General features: G+C 37.1%; 1 protein-coding gene across 7 annotated transcripts; it reads right to left on the bottom strand.

Annotated features, from left to right (window-relative positions):
• Positions 1 to 656: 656 nt before the first annotated feature.
• Positions 657 to 14513, bottom strand: LOC113658139 (structural maintenance of chromosomes protein 1A-like). Of its 7 annotated transcripts, none has more exons than XM_027170363.2 (26): positions 14217 to 14513; positions 13640 to 13828; positions 13235 to 13347; positions 12682 to 12885; positions 12298 to 12536; positions 11840 to 12098; positions 11011 to 11151; positions 10250 to 10332; positions 9991 to 10090; positions 9794 to 9901; positions 8956 to 9141; positions 8690 to 8869; positions 8434 to 8580; positions 8180 to 8317; positions 7982 to 8098; positions 7410 to 7516; positions 7197 to 7338; positions 6684 to 6829; positions 6376 to 6529; positions 6003 to 6113; positions 5730 to 5886; positions 3894 to 4048; positions 3401 to 3552; positions 1756 to 1825; positions 1533 to 1670; positions 657 to 1244 (listed from the first exon to the last, which is right to left on the bottom strand). In XM_027170363.2, exons 1-26 carry the CDS (start codon positions 14323 to 14325, stop codon positions 1164 to 1166), a joined length of 3726 nt encoding a protein of 1241 aa, XP_027026164.1. In that variant the 5' UTR covers positions 14326 to 14513; the 3' UTR covers positions 657 to 1163. The 7 variants fall into 7 exon arrangements, 5 of the variants coding, with proteins under 5 accessions (XP_027026164.1, XP_027026165.1, XP_047662768.1 ...); XM_027170364.2 differs by having other exon boundaries at positions 1533 to 1643; XM_047806812.1 differs by lacking the exon at positions 13235 to 13347 and having other exon boundaries at positions 13731 to 13828.
• Between the last annotated feature and the right edge of the window lie 4842 nt (positions 14514 to 19355).

The following is a 19355-nucleotide window of genomic DNA, read 5'->3' as shown; positions in this document are numbered from 1 at the left end:
ACAGTCACCCTTAGACTTGTTCATCAGGGATAAATACAAACATTTAAATACAAGTCTAATATTAATCTTGAAGTTTTGTATTATATTAATGTTTGTATAGCATCTAAAACGTTTTGTATTATGTTTCTTATGTTCTGTAAAGCTGCTTTGAAACAATACACTTGAATTGAATTGAATTGAATTGAATACAAAATACCCATAATGCCCTTTGAGGTTTGTAGGAAACTGTGGGCAGAGACAAGATCTGATTGTTCCCCATGATGGATACAGTAAAAACTAGTACAAAAATGTATGTATTTAAATAAAAAGGCTTTAGGCTCATGGTCTCTTACGTCTGTAACCTAGTGAACCTAGTGTAGTTAATGTATTCAACTATAGAGGCCTACAGGTAAGCACTTTTTTAAGTCGCTCTGGGTAAGGGCATCTGCCAAATGCTGTAAATGCAAATCTAAGTCTTAAAAACAAATTCATTAACTTCAAAATGAATGTTTTTGCTCTAAGGCTAAAACTAGATTAATGGATAAACCAAACCAATTCTTTTTCAGCAGTTTAAAATTTGGTTTTAATCCAGGTCCTTAATCTTTGTTCATGCAACCCCGTCCATGATAATGAGAAAAGTGCAAATAACTGTAGGTTGAATTAATGTTTGTCCTCTGAAAAGTGACAATATTATAATTTTATTCAGTTTGCATTTAACATGTGCTACATTAACACTGGATACGATATGCAATGTACATAGTTACACAGTACCTCTTCTACTGTGTGTGCATGTTTTTGTTACTCTTTCACTTCAGGCATTATCATAAAACGACACAGGGAATGACAGGATTGACGAGCCAGCAGTGTGAATAAATATTACAGAGAAACACCTATGATCACAAAAGCAGCACCAGCTCATTCTTTCGTTAACATTCACTGGATATTGTGTTAACACGGAATAAACATTACATATCTATGAGATTAGTGTTGACATAAGTGTATGCGAGAATTCACATCTTTTAACAACATGTAATCGAGGTCGGAAATAGAATGATTTCTGGTGTGAGATCACAACACTGTTCACATCTCTGCACTAAACTCACATTATTGGTGTATTCATGGTTCATGATTCATCACCAGTAATTATGTTTGTGGGTGATTTCTGCCAAAGAATCTGAGGAAACTCAATCGTTGGGATTTGGATTGGCGTCTGGATACTGGGAGAGGTCAAAGGTCAGCACTTTGCTGATGACACAGTCTCCTTGCTGCAGAGAAATAAATCAGATGTTAGTGTTACTGCACACAGTGTTAACACCGTTATCTAACACCACAGAATTTCACAACGTGGCATTTATTTACACAATTAGATTTGTAATGTTTGGCAAATTACAGCAGTATAATTGGGATAAAATGTTTGTTTCATTCTGAAAGTTGTCGGTGATTCTCTTCTAACAATCACATCCCTATTCATGGTATTTATGGTATACTGGTTCAAAGACACACACACATGTGCACACACACATGCACAAACACACACACACACACACACACACCTCAGGGTATACTCCTATAAGAGAATCAGCTTTGGTATAAAACTCTTCTTTCAGTGAAATGACGACTGCCTGGAAGTTTTGGAGTGACTGGTCTTTTATGTAATTGGCCACCTTCAGGGAATAAACAACAAAATTCTTCTAGGGAAACGCAATAAAAAGAAAGAAATATCATTTCAGTGAATTTATAAATATTATGAGCTAATCATAGACAACGTGTACACACCTTGCCAATGTTCGTGTTATCAAGAGCAGCATCGATCTCATCGAGGACAAAAAAAGGAGCAGGCTTGTAGCTACAATGCAAATTCTCATTGGAATAAAAATTTCAGGGAAAATGACAAAGCGCAGGCATAGTAGATATAGTGGCTTGTAGAAATTTTGGCGCCCTTTATGAAAATGAATGTACTGGATAAAAAAGGTTAAGGTTAAAGGAATCAGTGAATGATATACAATCCATCTTTCTTTGTACAATGTACAATTATGCTCATAGACAAATAAGTTGAGCCTGATGGGTTTGACTATCCTGCTCTTCCACTTGGATCCTGGATCTTTTTTAGCTAGGAGACTTTTGTCAGTCTATCAGGATCAGCAACACCACCTCCAGCACCCCACACTTTCCCAGGGCTGTGTACTCACCACACTGTGTCCACATGCTGCCACATGACTGTGCTGCAAAATACATTTCATATCACATTAGCAAGTTTGAGATGACACTACAGTTGACTCATGAGCAACAATGAGTCATCATAGAGAAAGGAGATGGGGAAGAATGGTGTAGAGTCAACAACTGATCTCTTAATGTTGATAAAACCTGAAGAAAACCAGCCTCCCTTCAAATCTTCACAACAGAGAGATTGGCTGTCTCACCATGTGGAACAGGAAATTCTAAGCCTCTGACCATGAGACCATAGAGTAGATAGTAGTGAGAACAGTTCAAAAGATCAGTGGAGTCTCTCTACCAGCCATTCACCACCTCAAACAACCTCGGAATCCTTGAAGCTGCAGGCATTTCTGACCCCTTTCACCTCTCTGATAGACTCCACCTGCGATATGGTAGAAGGTACGAAAGCATCCAAGCCACCACTGACTGTGCAACACTTTCTTCCTTAAGTCAGTCCTGAGCCAAGGTACTATACCAGCTGCTTCCCAACATTCACCTGGGCTAGTCAAACACCTTATGTTCCCTTATGTGCCATGCTCCTGGAGAAAAGACTTTTTGTTCCAATTTATACAAGCGATTATTTACAGGATGAAATTACAATAAATATTTGCATGACTTGCGACAGACCTTTCATTCTTCTATGTGGGGATGGGTAGCCATTGGGCATGTGGTAGCCTAGTAATTAAGGTGTTGGATTACCCATCAGAAGATTGTATGCTGTATATGCTGTAAATGTCTATGAGAATTACACAAGTTTATTGAGGACTTTTTGACGAATCAAGATGTATCCATTTTTTAAAATCCACATGAAATATAATTCTGCTGAAGGGTGTTAATTAAATTCAGTTCAATTTAATTTATTTGTATAACGATTTTGACAATTCACATTGACTTAAAGGAGCTTTACAGAAGTATAGAAACAGAATATTTTTTTAAGTTTATAATAATAATAATAATTAATAAAAGTTTACAATTTTGGAATAGGTAATTCGAAGATTTGTTTATTAAAGTTAAGTGGAATGGTTTGAATAAAAATGTTATTGAATGATTGAATTATAGCGTATTATTAATAGTGGGGTTCATTTTTATGAAGGGTGCCAATAATTCTTGAGGCTGATGAATCTTTCTCAAGTATAATACCAAAAGACAGGATACACTACTGTTAATTAGAGGGAATTGAGTTTCTGTATTTTATATGATATATTACCTGTGAATGGCAAAAAGCAGAGCGAGGGCTGCCACCGTCTTCTCACCTCCAGACAGGTTGTCCATCGGCCTGAATCTCTTTCCAGGAGCCACGCAGTTGTAATTGATTCCATCCAAGTATGGTTCCTCGGGGTTCTCTGGGCCTAGGAATGCCTGCGATGGAACAAATAAAATGATTTATATTTATAACAGCAACTTAACAATTAAAACAATTTTAAACTACATTTGGCAGAACGTAAAGTATCTCTCTCTCTCTCTCCTCTCTCTCTCTCTCTCTCTCTCTCTCTCTCTCTCTCACTCTCTCTATCTGTCTTTGTCTCTCTTTGTCTCTCTCGCTCTCTTTCTCTCTTTCTCTTTATCTCTCCAGATAACCACAGTAACTATCTATCTAATTAATATAAAACCTGAAATAAATCAATTATTATCATTAGGCAGATTTGAGTTAACAGGTCTTTTAAAATGTTGGGTGATCATAAAAAGTTTTTCATCCAGACCTGTGCACTGCTGTTACGAGAGAGGGCCTTGTAGATTTCATCAATATTGGTGGCGACAGACTCGAAGCAGGTGTTAAATCTGTCAAATCTCTCCTTCTTAATCTGTTCAAATGCCTGCTTGGCCTTCTTAGCTCTTTTTCGTGCTGCTTCAAACTCTGGGGGAAAAAGTACAGCCACATCTGAGATTGTTGTTTGGAGGGCATGCATTTTCATTTTACCTTGGAAGAAAATGAAAATTCATTAGTGGTTGAAGTCTCTCTTATACTGAATCTTAGCTACTGGCTATTGCAGGAAACAATATTGAAGAGGTTAGACTGGGTTTAAAATTAATATATATATATATATAAAATTATTCGTATCATTATGTCTGAAATGTTGTGATTTGAATTGCACTAAAAAATTAAGATTTACAGTGAGGGATAATCTTTACATTTTACATCCCACCGAAGCTGATGGATATATTAAGATGGAAGAGGCACTCTGTGGTGAATTAGTTTAAACTTTGAAGGAGCTTTGAGTTCAGCTCTTTTAGAAACAAATAAGGCAAAGCCAAAGACCAAATAAACACCTCTGAATTGTAACACATACACAACAGAAGATTGTTCTTTAGCCTGCACTGAACTCTATTTTGAAATATTGACAATCCCAAAAGGAATATAATCCAAATATAACATAAAGAAAAAAGCGGAATATCGCCATCTACTGTCTGAAATGGCAAATTACAGCAGCCCAAAACTAGATATATAGTGGTCAATGGAAATGTGAGAAAAATGTGAGTTAGTGTTAGAAAAATTGAATGATTCTTCACTTTTTCAGACAGTAAACCATCTAAATATATAATATAATGATGATTGTGATGTCATGATTAATAAGCTAATTAATTATATATATAGATATATTTTTATATAGTTTATACTTTTTATTTACCTATCTCTTTTTGGTTTTGGTTTTTATCCCTAATTGCATTTCTTTTATGCTTAAATACGACAGATGCAAAAAGTATTTCACTGCATGTCATACCCTGTATGTATGTGTATGTGACAAATAAAATTTGATTTGATTTGATTAGTTAATTAGCTAACTAGAAACATTTTATGGCTATTAGTGGTTTATTACTGATGTTAGAGATGTGGCTTGGAAATTGAGGAGACAGCCAATATAAGAGCACACAGTTCTGTCCACTTGACTTTTTTCCACTACTAAAACACCAACTGTAAATTACATGTGCTAACTATCATTAATTAACTAGTCATCTGTCTAACAAGATAACCGTTTTTGATTTCAATATGTGCTGTAATTACTGCTAGCAAACAGACTGCATCTTCAGTAGAAGTATTTGGACCAGCTGTTTTCTTTAAAATTATTGGTTGAAACTCTACCAATCAGGACGCATTCTGTTGCTAGGTAGATTATGCATCAGCTAAAAGTAGTATTGTATAAAAGCTTGTATAAAATCTGTATTTCTATGAAATCTAATATTCACAAAGGTATGTCAACCTTTTAACTGCTAACATTGGCTTCTTAGCTATTAGGCAAGTTAATCAGAGTTGGCTAGTTAATGACAGCTAGGAACATTTGGGATATCCAGCTTGCTAATAGCCTTAATATTCTGCTGGGAAAACATGACAATATGAGTGTCAGCTGTTTAATACCACAATGGTTTGCTGTCTCTGAGGTCTGACCACAGATTATTAACCAATCAATTCCGTTCTGCCTCTGAGGCACAGATGCTTTAAGAACTATTCTGGTGAATTAGCAAAGAATTAAAATGTCCTAGTGATCTTTAGTCAAAAAAATTATAAAGCTAGCCATAGCTTCCTAAATTCTGTGGCATACCGTCACTGGTTTCCTGGAACTTGTCCCTGACGCTCTCCAGCTTCTCCATGGCCTTCATGTTGGGAGCACTGATGCGCTGGAGGATGCTCTGCTGCTCGTTCAGCCTCTGCTGCAAAGTATTCATCTCAATCTTGATCTCTTCCTCAGACAAAGCATCCTGTTCAGAAAACAGTTAACGTATATGTGGTTTTGATGTATAATAATAATAGAGTCTGTGTTATAGAAATTGCATTAAGATTGATTTGGAATTTTTAGTGTAAGCTTGTGAAATACTTTGAGGTCTTCATGCAAGTTGTTGTAGTCAATTTCTATGAGGGCCTCCTTGGCATGCACAGAACTGGAGGTTTTGTGGCTGCTGATGGACTCATCAACTTGGGAACTTCCCTGCACAAGGCAACAATAAGCCAAAGCTTCATGAAAAGAAAAGAACAACTCTTAGGGTGAAAGTGTTCTTGGCTGTCGGGTTACAGATATCTTTAATGGACCTCTTGAAGAACCTCAGAGAAACTTACAGCAAAGGGTTTTCCTGTTAGATGTGTTTCCAAGCCGAAACATTTTAAGAAGTTACCTTAACTATCCAAAGTACAAAAATTGTTTTATAAACTGCAGTGGGATTAAAGAGTTTAGTTTTTAATTAGCACTCTACCTCTTCTCGGCTGATGTCATCCATGGTTCCTGATTTGAGGGGCAGTTTGATGTCCTGCATCTTACAGGCCTGCAGAAGATTGTGCCTGTCACTCCGCTTCTGCTCCAGCTTTGTCTCAATAGCTGTCACCTCTTTCTGGAGCTGAGTGAGCTCTCTAGAAGCATCATGTAATCACAAAGGTCAGAGATGATAAATCCCAACACAACTTACCAGCTCTATACTTGGATCACACTCTTAACAAATTAGATATTGCTTTGGGTAAAACGGCAACATTTTGATGGTATTGATGGTAATATATATTTTCTCACTTGTTGGCAGATCCTAGTTTCTTGCGGATGTCCTCCATCTCTCGGTTTTTGTCATTGACTTCGCCTTTTTTAGTTAGGTGCTGGTTTTTGAGGTCCTGCAACTGAGCCATGGTCTCATCAATGATCTTCATTTGTCTGTGCTCTTCCTGAGGGACAAATTGAGGTGAAAAGTTTCTAAGAAATATCATCATCATCATGCTTATCTTCATCATCAACAGGAACTGCTTTATCCTGATCAGGGTCATGCTGAATCTAGAGCCAATCCAGGAAATACTAGCTAAGAGCCAGGAACACACACTGGATTGGACAACAATCCATTGCAGGACACACTGCACACACACATTCACACCTGGGGCAATTTAGCATAGCCAATTGATCTACTAGCATGTTTTAGGAGGTAGGAGGATCCTGAGAACCCATGAGGAGAACATGCAAAATGTTGCATGGACAGTAACCCAAGCTCAGGATCAATCCAAGGATCATGGAACTAAAATGATTTCCTTTGCCGTATACCTTCTTAAGTCTTTCGATCTCACTCTCATCCTTCTTCACAGTCTGCTCCCACATCATGACTTTCTCCTGGTCCTCCTTCAGTTGGTTCTTCTCATAGTCCAGCTGAATGCCTAAGCGGGTCTTTTGGGTCTCGAATTCAAGTCTGTAATACGATTAAGGTGAAATGAGCAGGCAATTGATGTGCAGTTAAGTCCAAATGTTACAAGTACTCACCGTTTTTTGGCAATCTCATTCTGTCTTTTAACTTTCTCCTCTTCAAACTCTCGAATATTTCTCACTCCAATTTCTTTGCAGAATTCCACAAATACCTCATCCTCCACCTAGAAGGCAGTATCGTTACTAATTCAACTGACAGTTATGGGTCTGAATTCAGAGTTAGAGATGTACTGGTATTCAGAGATGGGCCACAAAGCTGTTTCAATCAGTGTTTGGTGTTTGCTAAAACTGAACCAAAAACTCTCTTCAAAATAGGGCTGTATGAAGTAGGTTTCTTATAATGACTAACACTATTAATAATTAATTATTTATCTGTTTATATCGGCCTTATATGGCATCCCTAAGTTTGTTTGAGTGTAATTACAGCCCATATCATTGCAGCTATCATGCTACTTTTGACTTCTGGCACTTTCAAGGCTTCCAAATTCTTCTAAATCTTCTCAAGGCTTCTCTTCCGTTTGAACAGCAGTGCTTGTAGTTAATGGCCAATGTCTACAATCTCGACATTAACTCTGAATACCTCCCATACTGAATGGTGTAGTTGGATAGCATTCAATCCATGTCCATACCAGGTTCATGCGGTCTCTCAGCTGTGTGATGTCTCGTTCGCGTGATTGGATGATTCTCCTGATATCATTGATTCGGGGTCCAAAATTTGCCAGTTCACTCTCTAGCTTTGATTTCTCCTACAAGCAGAGTCATTTAACAACAGCTTAATGGCCTTTTAGACCATTTTACCAAACAACACCACATTTAGTTCAGAGTACCTGCATATTGAGGGAAAGGTGACGTGTTTTGGTCTGTTCTAGGTCACTCTGAGAGTACTTCAGTCTCATTTGTAAGCCATGGGCCTGAGACTGCACCTGCCTCAGCTCTGCTTCCTTCCTCTTTGCCTTCATTTGCTCCTGAAAAGAGAGAATTTATGGAGATGAGTAACATACTGTAAACTTAAAACACAAACAGCATACTATTTATACTATTTTCAGATTAATCCTGATTTCTGTATTAAAACTTGATAAACCTTGAGTTCTTCGGTTAGCTTTTCTTTTTTGTCTTTGAGTTTGTCCACAGCTTTTTCATCCCAGCGTCGAGCCTTGGCTTTGAGGTCACTTGCTCCTCCAGAGATCACCCCAGACTTTTGGAAAAGAGTGCCATCCAAGGCTACAGTCTTGAGAAACCCAGCCAAACTGGTTAATATTGACTACTGAATACTGTATATATACAGAAAACCTGTTCTTTTGTAATTGTGCTATACACATTTTGCTGATTTCCTTCACCTTATGCCTATAAGGCCCTCCAAACGCGATCCTGCGTGCATCTTCGACATTCTCACACACAAGAGCATTTCCACAGGCGTATTGCAAAGCTTTCTTAATGTGAGGTGGCTCATAACGTATCACGTCAATCACCAGTTTGGCTCCTCGTAGCTCCCTCAGTTTTTCATCAGTGGGTTTTACCTTCAAGGAGGACATCAAGGGAAACCAATTAGGAATGAAAAATGACGGAAAAGTAATTGATGTTCAGTTTCTACTCCAGGCTGTACCTCAAGGTAGTCCAGGGGCAGAAAAGTCTCTGGTTCTCCTCTTTGCTCTTTGATGTACTGTATGCAGTCTCTACCTGTCTTCTCTGAGTCCACAATGATGGCATCCATGTTCTTTCCCAGAACCTTTGTCACAGCAATCTGATATTTCTTTTGCGTGGGCTGGCACAGGTCAATAAGTCTGCCATACTGAGTAGATAAAGACATAAAGTAAGAAATAAAATATTTGTTGTTACAAGAAAATCAATGACAACATGGCATTACTAGGTAAGTGTAGGGTACAAACCTCTGTTACTACAGATGTATACATGAACAAATTATATAACAGTTTGTTCTCTTCCACTAATTTCATGAATGCTGATATTTAGTATAAGACCTTTCACGGTATCTATTGCTCTGCTTGTCTCTGTTCGCTACATTATGTTCTAATTCTAACTATAGTTCATAACAGTGAAAGCTTTACTACATTTACAATGGGCTGTCAGTCAGTCTGTCTCCAGCTTTTTTGGGAGCTATTTAGGTTATCAGAGCAAAACTAGACAAAATATTTGCCATATTGTGTCTGAAATGTCAGTTTCCAGCCTCATGCTTACAGCTGAATCACAGCCTTTCAGATATTCATTTGCACAGCACCTTTACATGGGTGATATTGCTTAGTTAAGAAATTATTGAGTACATTGGCATAAACTTATGACTTACTGTATAGTGGAACTATTACTAGAGCTGCTGAAATGTAAACAAATAACACCATCTGACCATTCAGAATCAAGACTTCAATGCTGTAATAGATTTTAAAACAGATTTAAAACAAGTAGACTAAAAATAATAATATTTCACTCACTACAGAGCCTGGGTACAACCTTTTGATGCTCTCCATGATCTCAGCTTTTCGCTGTTGACGGCTATTTTCCTGCCTGTCGATTCTCGCATCCCCAAGTTGCTCCATCACCTGGATGACGAGACACAATTATTATTACTATTATTATTATTGCTGCTGTTGTTGTTGTTGTTGTTGTTGTTGTTGTTGTGAGTGTTTGCCTGGTTTAATTCCATGTTTATTTCATCAATCCTTCTTTTGGCGAGCTCCACTTCCTCAGTCAGTTCCTCTTCCATCCTCCTTTGTTCATCTAACGACTGCCTGGTGAGAAATAAATGAATTATTAATTTTGAAATACTGGAATAAGTATTCAAAAATAAAAAATAAACATTTTTAAAAATTGCCAAGCTGAGATTTATTACTGAGAGACCAAGTAATAAATAAAATAAATCAAGGTAAAACAAAAAGTTATAGTTATACCTGCTGGTTGCAATATAATCTTCCAGCTTCTCAATACGCTTCTGGTTTTCTTCAATCTCTCTGATTTTCTGCTTAATTTTGGCCTACAGTGCACAACCGTAACATAATTTAACAATATCAGTGTGTATAACTAATCTCCACTCCACCCTTCTCATTCTCACTTAATTGCTCTTTAAATTTAGAAAGGCTTCAGTGTGAGCACATGCCATAGTCACAGTCTGAGGAGAAATAATGCAGAAACATCTAGGATTTCCAAATTGTCAGATGAACTCAGTCTGAGGAGAAATAATGCAGAAACATCTAGGATTTCCAAATTGTCAGATGAACTCATGTGTAAACAAAAGATGATACCTTGCTGAGAAGAGAATGATGTCTTGAATATTTATCAGAAAAATGTTGACTTGTTGACTTGCCTAAAGTCAACAAAGGGGAACATAATGTGTATAAATTGGATCGATTAAGAAATGATGCCAATGAAAAACATTCTGTCATATGAACTGTACAGTACAGGTTATATTATTTAAGTGAATAACCAGTAGATAGAAGACAATAAGACCGAATAAAATGTCACCAAATCTATATGTGCTAGATATAAATATATAATTGTTATACAGTACTGTATATATCCCATCCTGTGTAATAGGACTTTAATGGCAAATGTAAATAGCCCATAATAGAAGAAAAGCTACGTTAGATTTACTATGACATAATTCTAACATAGTATGTGCATTTATTGATTAATGTCATTAACGTGCATCTACCTCAGTCTCCACTTTCTTCCTCTCCTCCAGATCCAGTCGGTCCTGATCAGCTTTCTGATCCCGGTTGAACTTTTCCAGCTCTTGGGCCAGAGTGGCTGCTCGCTTACTCGCCTCCTCCTTCAGTCTGTGGTACTGCTTTACCTGTGGGCCATTTTGTAGTAAAAAAAAAACCAAACAAACAAAAAAACAACGTTAATAAATGTGATGGAAAAACTGTATATCCTAAAATCATGCTATGACCTTTTTTAACCAGAACACATTATATTTCAGTCTCTTCCCTCTGGAGTGGTGTCTTTCCATTAACTCTGAACAATAATAAATAATGTGTACTGTTGATATTGTCACTGTTCAGATTTCGAGAAAACTTTGGTAAAGGGTCTTTGTGTACATGGCTATGACTCAATTGTTCAACATAAAAGTGCTAATGCAAGGATCCGTTAATTACCCAATGAACCGCCTAACAACACTTGAAGAACCTTTTTTGTAAGAGTGTGTATGTATAAACTAGGTTAGTGTATGAAACTCAAAATTATTGGTAATTTTTCTCTTTTTAATAAAACATGTTAGCCTTTTAAAAGAGTGTACAAGCATTATGTATTTGGAAGAATTTATAAAATCTATAAAAGACTTAAATATATGTATTTACCTTAGGTTAGTGTGTGGTAATTATTAGTAGAACTCGTACTCCACTTGGAACCATTTATAAAAGAGAAGAAATCTTTTGGGCTTGAACCAGAACAGTGTTTAAAATGATGTTTAAAATATCTAAGAGTGTACATCACATGCAGAGAGAGTATTGTGAAGAAAATGGACCTGAAACTGATCTGACCTGGTTCTCCTCCAGAGTGAGGTCCTGGCCTTGACTCTGAGCCTCCTCTTCCATGCGCTCTTCAAACTCCTGCCTGGCCATCTCCACAGCTCCCTGTTCTCGGTCCAGCTCCTCCATGTCTGCTTTACGCTTCTTGTACATCTTCTGAGCATTCTGCAAAGACTTTCGTGCTGCCTCCAGCTTCTTTATCTTGTGTGAGGTGTTCTCCTTGGCCTTGATGTATTGAGGCCGTTTCTGGTTTAACTCGGCATCTTTCTCTCTGTAGGAAGCAGACAGTGGTTTTAGACGGACAGAATATTCAGGAGAGCGAACTTTGTTAAAGACATTAAAGAAATAATTTAATGTACTGTACAGTATTTTATTCTAATGTTTATTTGAATCTATTTTATCTCAGAGCACTAACACACAGCTGTTGGATTTTGAAGGATTAATTAATGAGAAAGTTCTTTGTGACACACTTTATCTCTTTCTCCACATTCTGCTGCTCTCTCATCATTCTCCCCAATTCTTTCTTCTTGTCTTTAAGCTCCTCATCTATATGATCCATCTTCTTTCTATCTTTCTCGATCTCCCGGTTACGCTGGGACAGCTCTCGGTTGAGCTTCTCAATTTCAGACTCATTGTGGTACAGTTTGAAAAGCTGTAACTGCACATTAGCTCTAACAACCTCGTCTTTCAGCCTCTGGTAACGCTCAGCCTGGGGATGAGGAGAGACGGACAGATTTTGTTTTAAAGTTAAAGGTTTAATAGGTGATAAGCACATAGAATGTGAAGAAGCAAACACAACTGGATGTTCAAATAAGCTTTAGATAATCTGATGTGCTATTCAGTTATCAGCAGACCTCCTCTTTCTCTTGCTTGGCCTCTTTGCGTTCAGCCGCAATGTTCTTCTTACGGTGGTAATTGAACTGGGTGTCCTCTTCAGCCTTTACCATCTCTTTCTTCCTGCGATCATACTCCTGAGCTAGTTCCCCAGAGCGGGAGATCTCCTCAAACAGAGCCGTTCTCTCTTTGGGATTTTTCATAGCTATGGATTCCACAGCACCCTGTGAGAAGAAACAGTGTAGAAACAGAATACTGTGAGCAGTAGGCTGTAAAAATGGATTGGCTGGCTTAACATGTTTCAATGGGAGGTAGCTAGTGGGTGGGAATAGGTAAATAAACAAAATGGAAGGAAATCTCATCTGGGTGATGCTGGAGGGTGTGATTATAAACTGTTATAAACACCAGAGAGTGTTATTATGAGTAATATAATTTCTCCAGTCATATAGAGTCAGACAATTGTTTATTGATTAGAAGGTTGTCCTCAAACACCACATGGAGCTAACATCTCCTCTTTGAATGCTTGTATCCTAATAAAGCATTGAATAACATTGCTACTAAAATCTTTCGTACCTGAAATACTAGGAAGTTCCTGGCCTTGATGAGGATTCCCAGTTTCTCCAATTCCTCACTGTACTCTGAGAGTCCTACCACCTTGTTGTCAATCCGATATTCAGATGAGGCACCTAAAACACATCAGTGCATCTAAAACACTGACATAATTTACAGTTCCAGCATTTGGTAGATGCCCTTATATCCAGAGCAACTTACATTATGTCATTTTTATACAACTGAGGGTTAAGGGCCTTGCTTAGGGGCCCAACAGTGGCAGCTTAGTGGATCTGGGATTGAACTCACAACCTTCTGATTGGTAACCCACACCTTAACCACTAGGCTACCACATGCGTAAAATGATTTTATAAAGTATTTATATATATTTAAAAAAAAAACAACAAACAAACAAGACATTCACTGTACCGATTATAACTCGCGTGAATGTGCGCTCATGTCCGTTATCCTCACAGTACACCATACCGACACATGCACGGTTAGCTGCAGGTTTTCCTACCGGCGCACCGTGAATCAGGTCTTTTAGGGTTTTAACACGGAGGTTACTGGTCTTTTCTGCCAGCACAAAACTGATGGCGTCCATCAGGTTGGATTTCCCTAAACAACAAAGAGGATAATTGTGCTGCAAATAATGCAGAGTAAAGGACTCCAGGCATATTGCCCATTCCTATTATACCATAAGGAAAATGTTATATTATTATAGAGAAAACGTATATATTAAATTATTATTGTATATTTATATTGCATTCTCTGCTTATGTAGAATAAATAAAACGATTTAGGGATTTTGTGTCTATATAGAGAGGGGCGTGTCTCATGGGTGAAACATGATGTTTATTAGCGCTTATAATGTATAGCACAGGACTCACTGCTGTGATCTAACAATCTGTAAACAGAAAAACAAGCGCTAAATGAATGGAGCAATGAGTCTGCGTTAATCAGACCTGTATTCATCTGTGTAAGCTATAACAAAACCTGTCACTTACCCGAGCCGTTTGGTCCGATTATAGCTGTGAATTTGCGGAAAGGTCCGATTATTTGTCGGCCTTTATAAGATTTGAAATTTTCAATCTCAATTAGTTTCAGATAGCCCATTTTGCCAGGTGCTGGAACACGTTAAGCTCCCTGTGATGATAAACAGAGAGAAGTGCTTGACTGCAGGTTGGGTGTGTGTTTGGATGTGAGGATGATCTGATTGCTGCTGATGTCACTGAGCTTTAAAACTGCAGTGTTGTGAAAATCAGACTGATTGTGTTTTAAAGCTGTGTAATCTGTCGCCTGTGTCCCGTCCCCCCCCCCCCCCCGTTTTTTTTTCTATTGTCGCACATTGCAGCGACAGGTCAAAATAATAGTCCTCTATAGGTATTTATACAGTATCATAACCTCTTCATCTCATAGAGATCCCCCAACCTCATCTCCAAGATTAGAAATGCTCATAAATCATCTTTGTCATTAATGTAAAATTAATGTAATATTAGCTAGAAATGAAGGCACTGTCTGTGTTACTGACATATAAGAGAAGAGAAGAGAAGAGAAGAGAAGAGAAGAGAAGAGAAGAGAAGAGAAGAGAAGAGAAGAGAATAGGAGGGAGGAAAGAATAGAGGAGAAGAGAAGAGAACAGAAAAGAGGAGAGGAGAGAATAGAGGGGAGGAGAAGAGAAAGAGAAGAGAAGATATACTAAACCAGAAAGTACTTTTGACCAACTTGCTCAATATAATACAAATGACAATGAGTAGATTTCAATAAATCTATAACTGCAACCTACCAGTCAGTGGTGTAAAAGTTTTCAAAGCAAATAAGTACAATACAGAAAGACACAACAAAATAATAAAAAAAATCCCCAGATACAAGAATATTATAGAATATCAAAATAAATAAAAATTATTGCATGTGATTATTGAATTTTACCTTTCACTCAAATAGAGAAACTAACTGAGAGTGTGAAGCATTTTGTTTCTTTTATAAATTGTTTCCTGTGTTTATAATGTTCTGGACATTAACTTACATTACAAGAGATTAACAATTACGAAATAAAATATTGTGAATAAATCAATTTAACAAAGCAAACAGTATTTATGGAAGAATTTTATGATTTCATGCAGATCTGTATCACTTTTCTGCAAGACAATTTTAAGTGTGAATTCCTTGTTCTAAAATCAGCATTGTGTGAAAACAGGAAATGACAGATACTAAAAGCAGATGGCAAACACAAAGTATAAAGGGCAAAGTAAACGTGAAAATCAGTAGAACTTATCTTAGTGTGATAGAACAAATTTCAACAGAATTGAAGTAGAATTGACGTGAAGCTGAATTTTTTTCCAGGATGAAGATCCTCCTCCTCATCATCCTCTACCTGATCTCAGGTGAGATATTCATCTTTGGTAACTGTATGTATTTATTCTGGATTTTAAAAGAATTAAAAAGCTCAGTGACGTTACTGATATGAGTGTGATTTTGGTTTGATTGACAGGTCCAGTAGACTGCTCTGATGTGATTGGTTACTCAGGTGGAAGTGTCCTTGTGTTCTTTGATATAAACTGGAACAAAGACAATAGTAAATATATCTGCAAAGTGAATGAAAAAGACTGCACTGATATAATACGTGTTGACACAAAATGCCACAAAGCTCAAAAAGGAAGAATCGTGTTGTATGCAAACACAGACCACCACTTCTTAGTATTGATCAGAAAGCTGAAGCCACAAGATGCTGGAATGTATAGATTTGGACTGGGGGATCAGAGCAACTTGGACATGAACATGAAAATTTATAATAGTGAGCAAAGAGTATATAAATACATTGTTGTATCGCACACAGTCAAAATATTTATATTATATATAATATTGATTATATAATATTATATAATCCAGAGATAGTACTTTCATAACTGTGCATTAATATTACACATCTATAAATCTTAGAATGTCTATTTTTAATTGACAGATACATCTTCTGGGTTGTCAAAAATAATAAATGCTTATCTTGGGCAGAATATTACCATCACCTGTAACTATCCAGGGGAGTATGAGAGAAACTCCAAGTATGTCGACACAGTGGATGATGACATTAAAATTAAACCAATTCTTGAAACTAACACAAAATTTCAGAACGGCAGATTCTCCATTTCTGATGACAGAAGTGCTAAAGTTCTCAGTGTGAACATCAGTGATGTGAGAGAAACTGATGAAAATTTTATTTATTTGTGAGTAGATTTGAATAAATCTATAACTGCAACCTACCAGTCAGTGGTGTAAAAGTTTTCAAATCAAATAAGTATAATACAGAAAGACACAACAAAATAAAATACTAAAAAATCCCCAGATTTAGAATAATATAGAAAATTAAAATGAATAAAAAATATTGCATGTGATTATTGAATTTTACCTTTCTATATTACTCATCTATAAAGCTTAGAATATCTACTTTTGTTTGTTTGTTTGTTTGTTTGTTTAATTGACAGAAACATCTTCTTGGCTGCCAAAAATAATAAAGGCTTATCTTGGGCAGAATATTACCATCACCTGTAACTATCCAGGGAAGTATGAGAGAAACACCAAATATGTCGACACAGTGAATGATGACATTAACATTAATCGAGTTCTGGATACTAACACAAAATTTCAGAACAGCAGATTCTCCATTTCTGATGACAGGAGTGCTAAAGTTCTCAGTGTGAACATCAGCGACGTGAGAAAAACTGATGAAGTATTTTATTTATTTGGTGTGTATTGTGGAGACGGATCAGTCAAATATAGCTCCTACTTTACAGAGGTGTGGCTACATGTTACAGGTGAGCATTTTATTATTTTATTTTTATCATTTTGAAAATAAATCATTCTGACTGAAAATAAACCTCACAATAAACCTGTGTACAGACAGATGATTGTTTTCAATCTCATATTTAAAACTGAATACAAAAATTTCCCCAACAACAGACACCGACCTGACGAACTCAACAGCACTGATAGAAACTCCATCTGCAGTGTTTTTCAGTAAGAACTCTTTACTCTTTATACATAACTCACTCTTTCATTGTGTTTATTGTCTTCTCACTGACTTATTGTCTTTTTCAATCTGCTAATGTTACAGATTGTATTTGTTTAATGTTAAAACTATGTTAAAAATATGTTTCTTCTTTTGAATTGCACATATTTCTTATTTTTCTACTTTATATTTATATTTGCACCCACATATATAAGATATGTGTTTGGTTAATGTGTTTGGTCTGTTCCTGTTCTGTATTGTGTCTGTTTCTGGCTCCAGCTTCCTCTATCATCATCATCATCATCATAATCAGTGTGTTTGTCTGTGTGACTCTGCTGCTGATCGGAGGATGTGGACTAATGATCTACAAAGTGAGACAGAAGAGAACACAAAGTGAGAACACACACACACACACACACACACACACACACACACACACACACACACACACACACACACACACACACACACACACACAGCTGCTGAAAATTCATGTCTTGTTTATAATTACAGATAATAGAGCTTCATTCAAGAGAGAAGAGAAAAAACAAGTGAGTAATTTGTTTGTGTGTGTGTGTGTGTGTGTGTGTGTGTGTGTGTGTGTGTGTGTGTGTGTGTGTGTGTGTGTGTGTGTGTATGTGTGTGAGAGTTTGTATGTGTGTGAAAGTGTTAGCCTGTGAGCGTTAGCTTGTAAATGTAAGCGTGAGAGTTTGAGTGTACATCTTTGACCGTGTAAGAGCAATGTAAATGTAAATGTAAAAAACAAGTGAGTAATTTGTTTGTGTGTGTGTGTGTGTGTGTGTGTGTGTGTGTGTGTGTGTGTGTGTGTGTGTGTGTGTGCTCAAGTAACTGTGTAACATTATGTTCTGAAGCTTGTTGTAGGAATATGATCATATTTTAAACTACATTACTAATTATAGTAAATTACATACTAATTATAGTAAACTACTACTCCAACTTTTGGGAAATTGATTATCTGCCAGACACTAAATCCACTACTGTCATAAGAAAGCTGAAAGGTCACTTTGCCCGTCAGGGTATTCCAGACATTGTCATCTCTGATAATGGCCCACAGTTTTCGTCATACGAGTTTAAGAAGTTTAGTCACCATTGGGAATTCCTGCACAAAATTTCATCACCTGGCTATCCTCAGAGTAATGGCAAGGCAGAATCAGCGGTCAAAACTGCCAAGAGGCTGATGTTTAAAGCACAAATATCAAGACAGGTTCCATACCTAGCAATCCTGGAGGTTGCTTAGCCGTCACACCAAGACACTTCTACCCACGAAACCCAGCCTCCCACAACCAAAGATCCAGAATTCATTGAGAGAATTGACGACAAATCAACAACGACAACAAACATACTACAACAGATCAGCCAAAGACTTAGACACATTAAAACAAGGTGACTCTGTAAGAATACAACCATTTGAGCCTCATAAGATCTGGAGAAAGGGGACATTGGTGGAGCCCATCGACTCGAGATCCTACAGTGTCCAGTTGGATTCTGGAAGTGTTATAAGAAGGAACAGGAGGCATCTTCGAAGGGATCATGGAATGACCCCCAGAGTCTCCAACCAAATAGAGACTGTTAGTCCTGACATTACAAAACACGCAGAAACTGCAGATGCTCAATCACACCTCAGTGCTGTGGAAAATCAAATGCAGAATACTCAACAGTCAGACCTCTCAGCATCTGTTGACACAAAAGCAGGACGTCTAATAAGGAAACCACAATATTTAAAAGACTATATAACAATTTAAAAAAAAAAAAAACAGAGTGAAGTCAGAAATGAAAATGTCAGAATGAAAATGTTAAATTACTACACAGGAGTAATAAGTAAACAATGTTCTTTGTTTGTACAAGAAATTGAGTTGTGTTTAAAAAAAGTGCTCTAATTATGACAATACGAACAATTGTTGTATGTTCTGTTGTAGAGGGGGCCAGAGAAGAGTGTGCACACCTGGGGTAACCTCATGTAAATAATGTGTGTAGGGCTCACAAGTTTATTAAAAGAAGAGTCAAGTTAGTCTGATATGTCTGTCTTTATTTATACAAAAAAAGAAAAAAAAAGTAATACTAATTACTGCTAGCAAACAGACTGCATCTTCAGTAGAAGTATTTGGACCAGCTGTTTTCTTTA

Source organism: Tachysurus fulvidraco, chromosome 23 (assembly GCF_022655615.1).
Source record: "Tachysurus fulvidraco isolate hzauxx_2018 chromosome 23, HZAU_PFXX_2.0, whole genome shotgun sequence".
Classification (NCBI taxonomy): domain Eukaryota; kingdom Metazoa; phylum Chordata; class Actinopteri; order Siluriformes; family Bagridae; genus Tachysurus; species Tachysurus fulvidraco.
This window is presented reverse-complemented; position numbering and strand designations above follow the sequence as displayed.

What these genes read in the sequence shown, in the direction of transcription:
- LOC113658139 (XM_027170363.2), bottom strand. Translation starts at nt 14,325, where the DNA reads ATGGGCTATCTGAAACTAATTGAGATTGAAAATTTCAAATCTTATAAA. An exon ending in ATTCACGCGAGTTATAATCG is followed by an intron (nt 13,348 to 13,639) that starts GTACAGTGAATG and finishes GATGTGTTTTAG; the next exon opens with GTGCCTCATCTGAATATCGG. An exon ending in TCACTCTGGAGGAGAACCAG is followed by an intron (nt 11,152 to 11,839) that starts GTCAGATCAGTT and finishes AATGGCCCACAG; the next exon opens with GTAAAGCAGTACCACAGACT.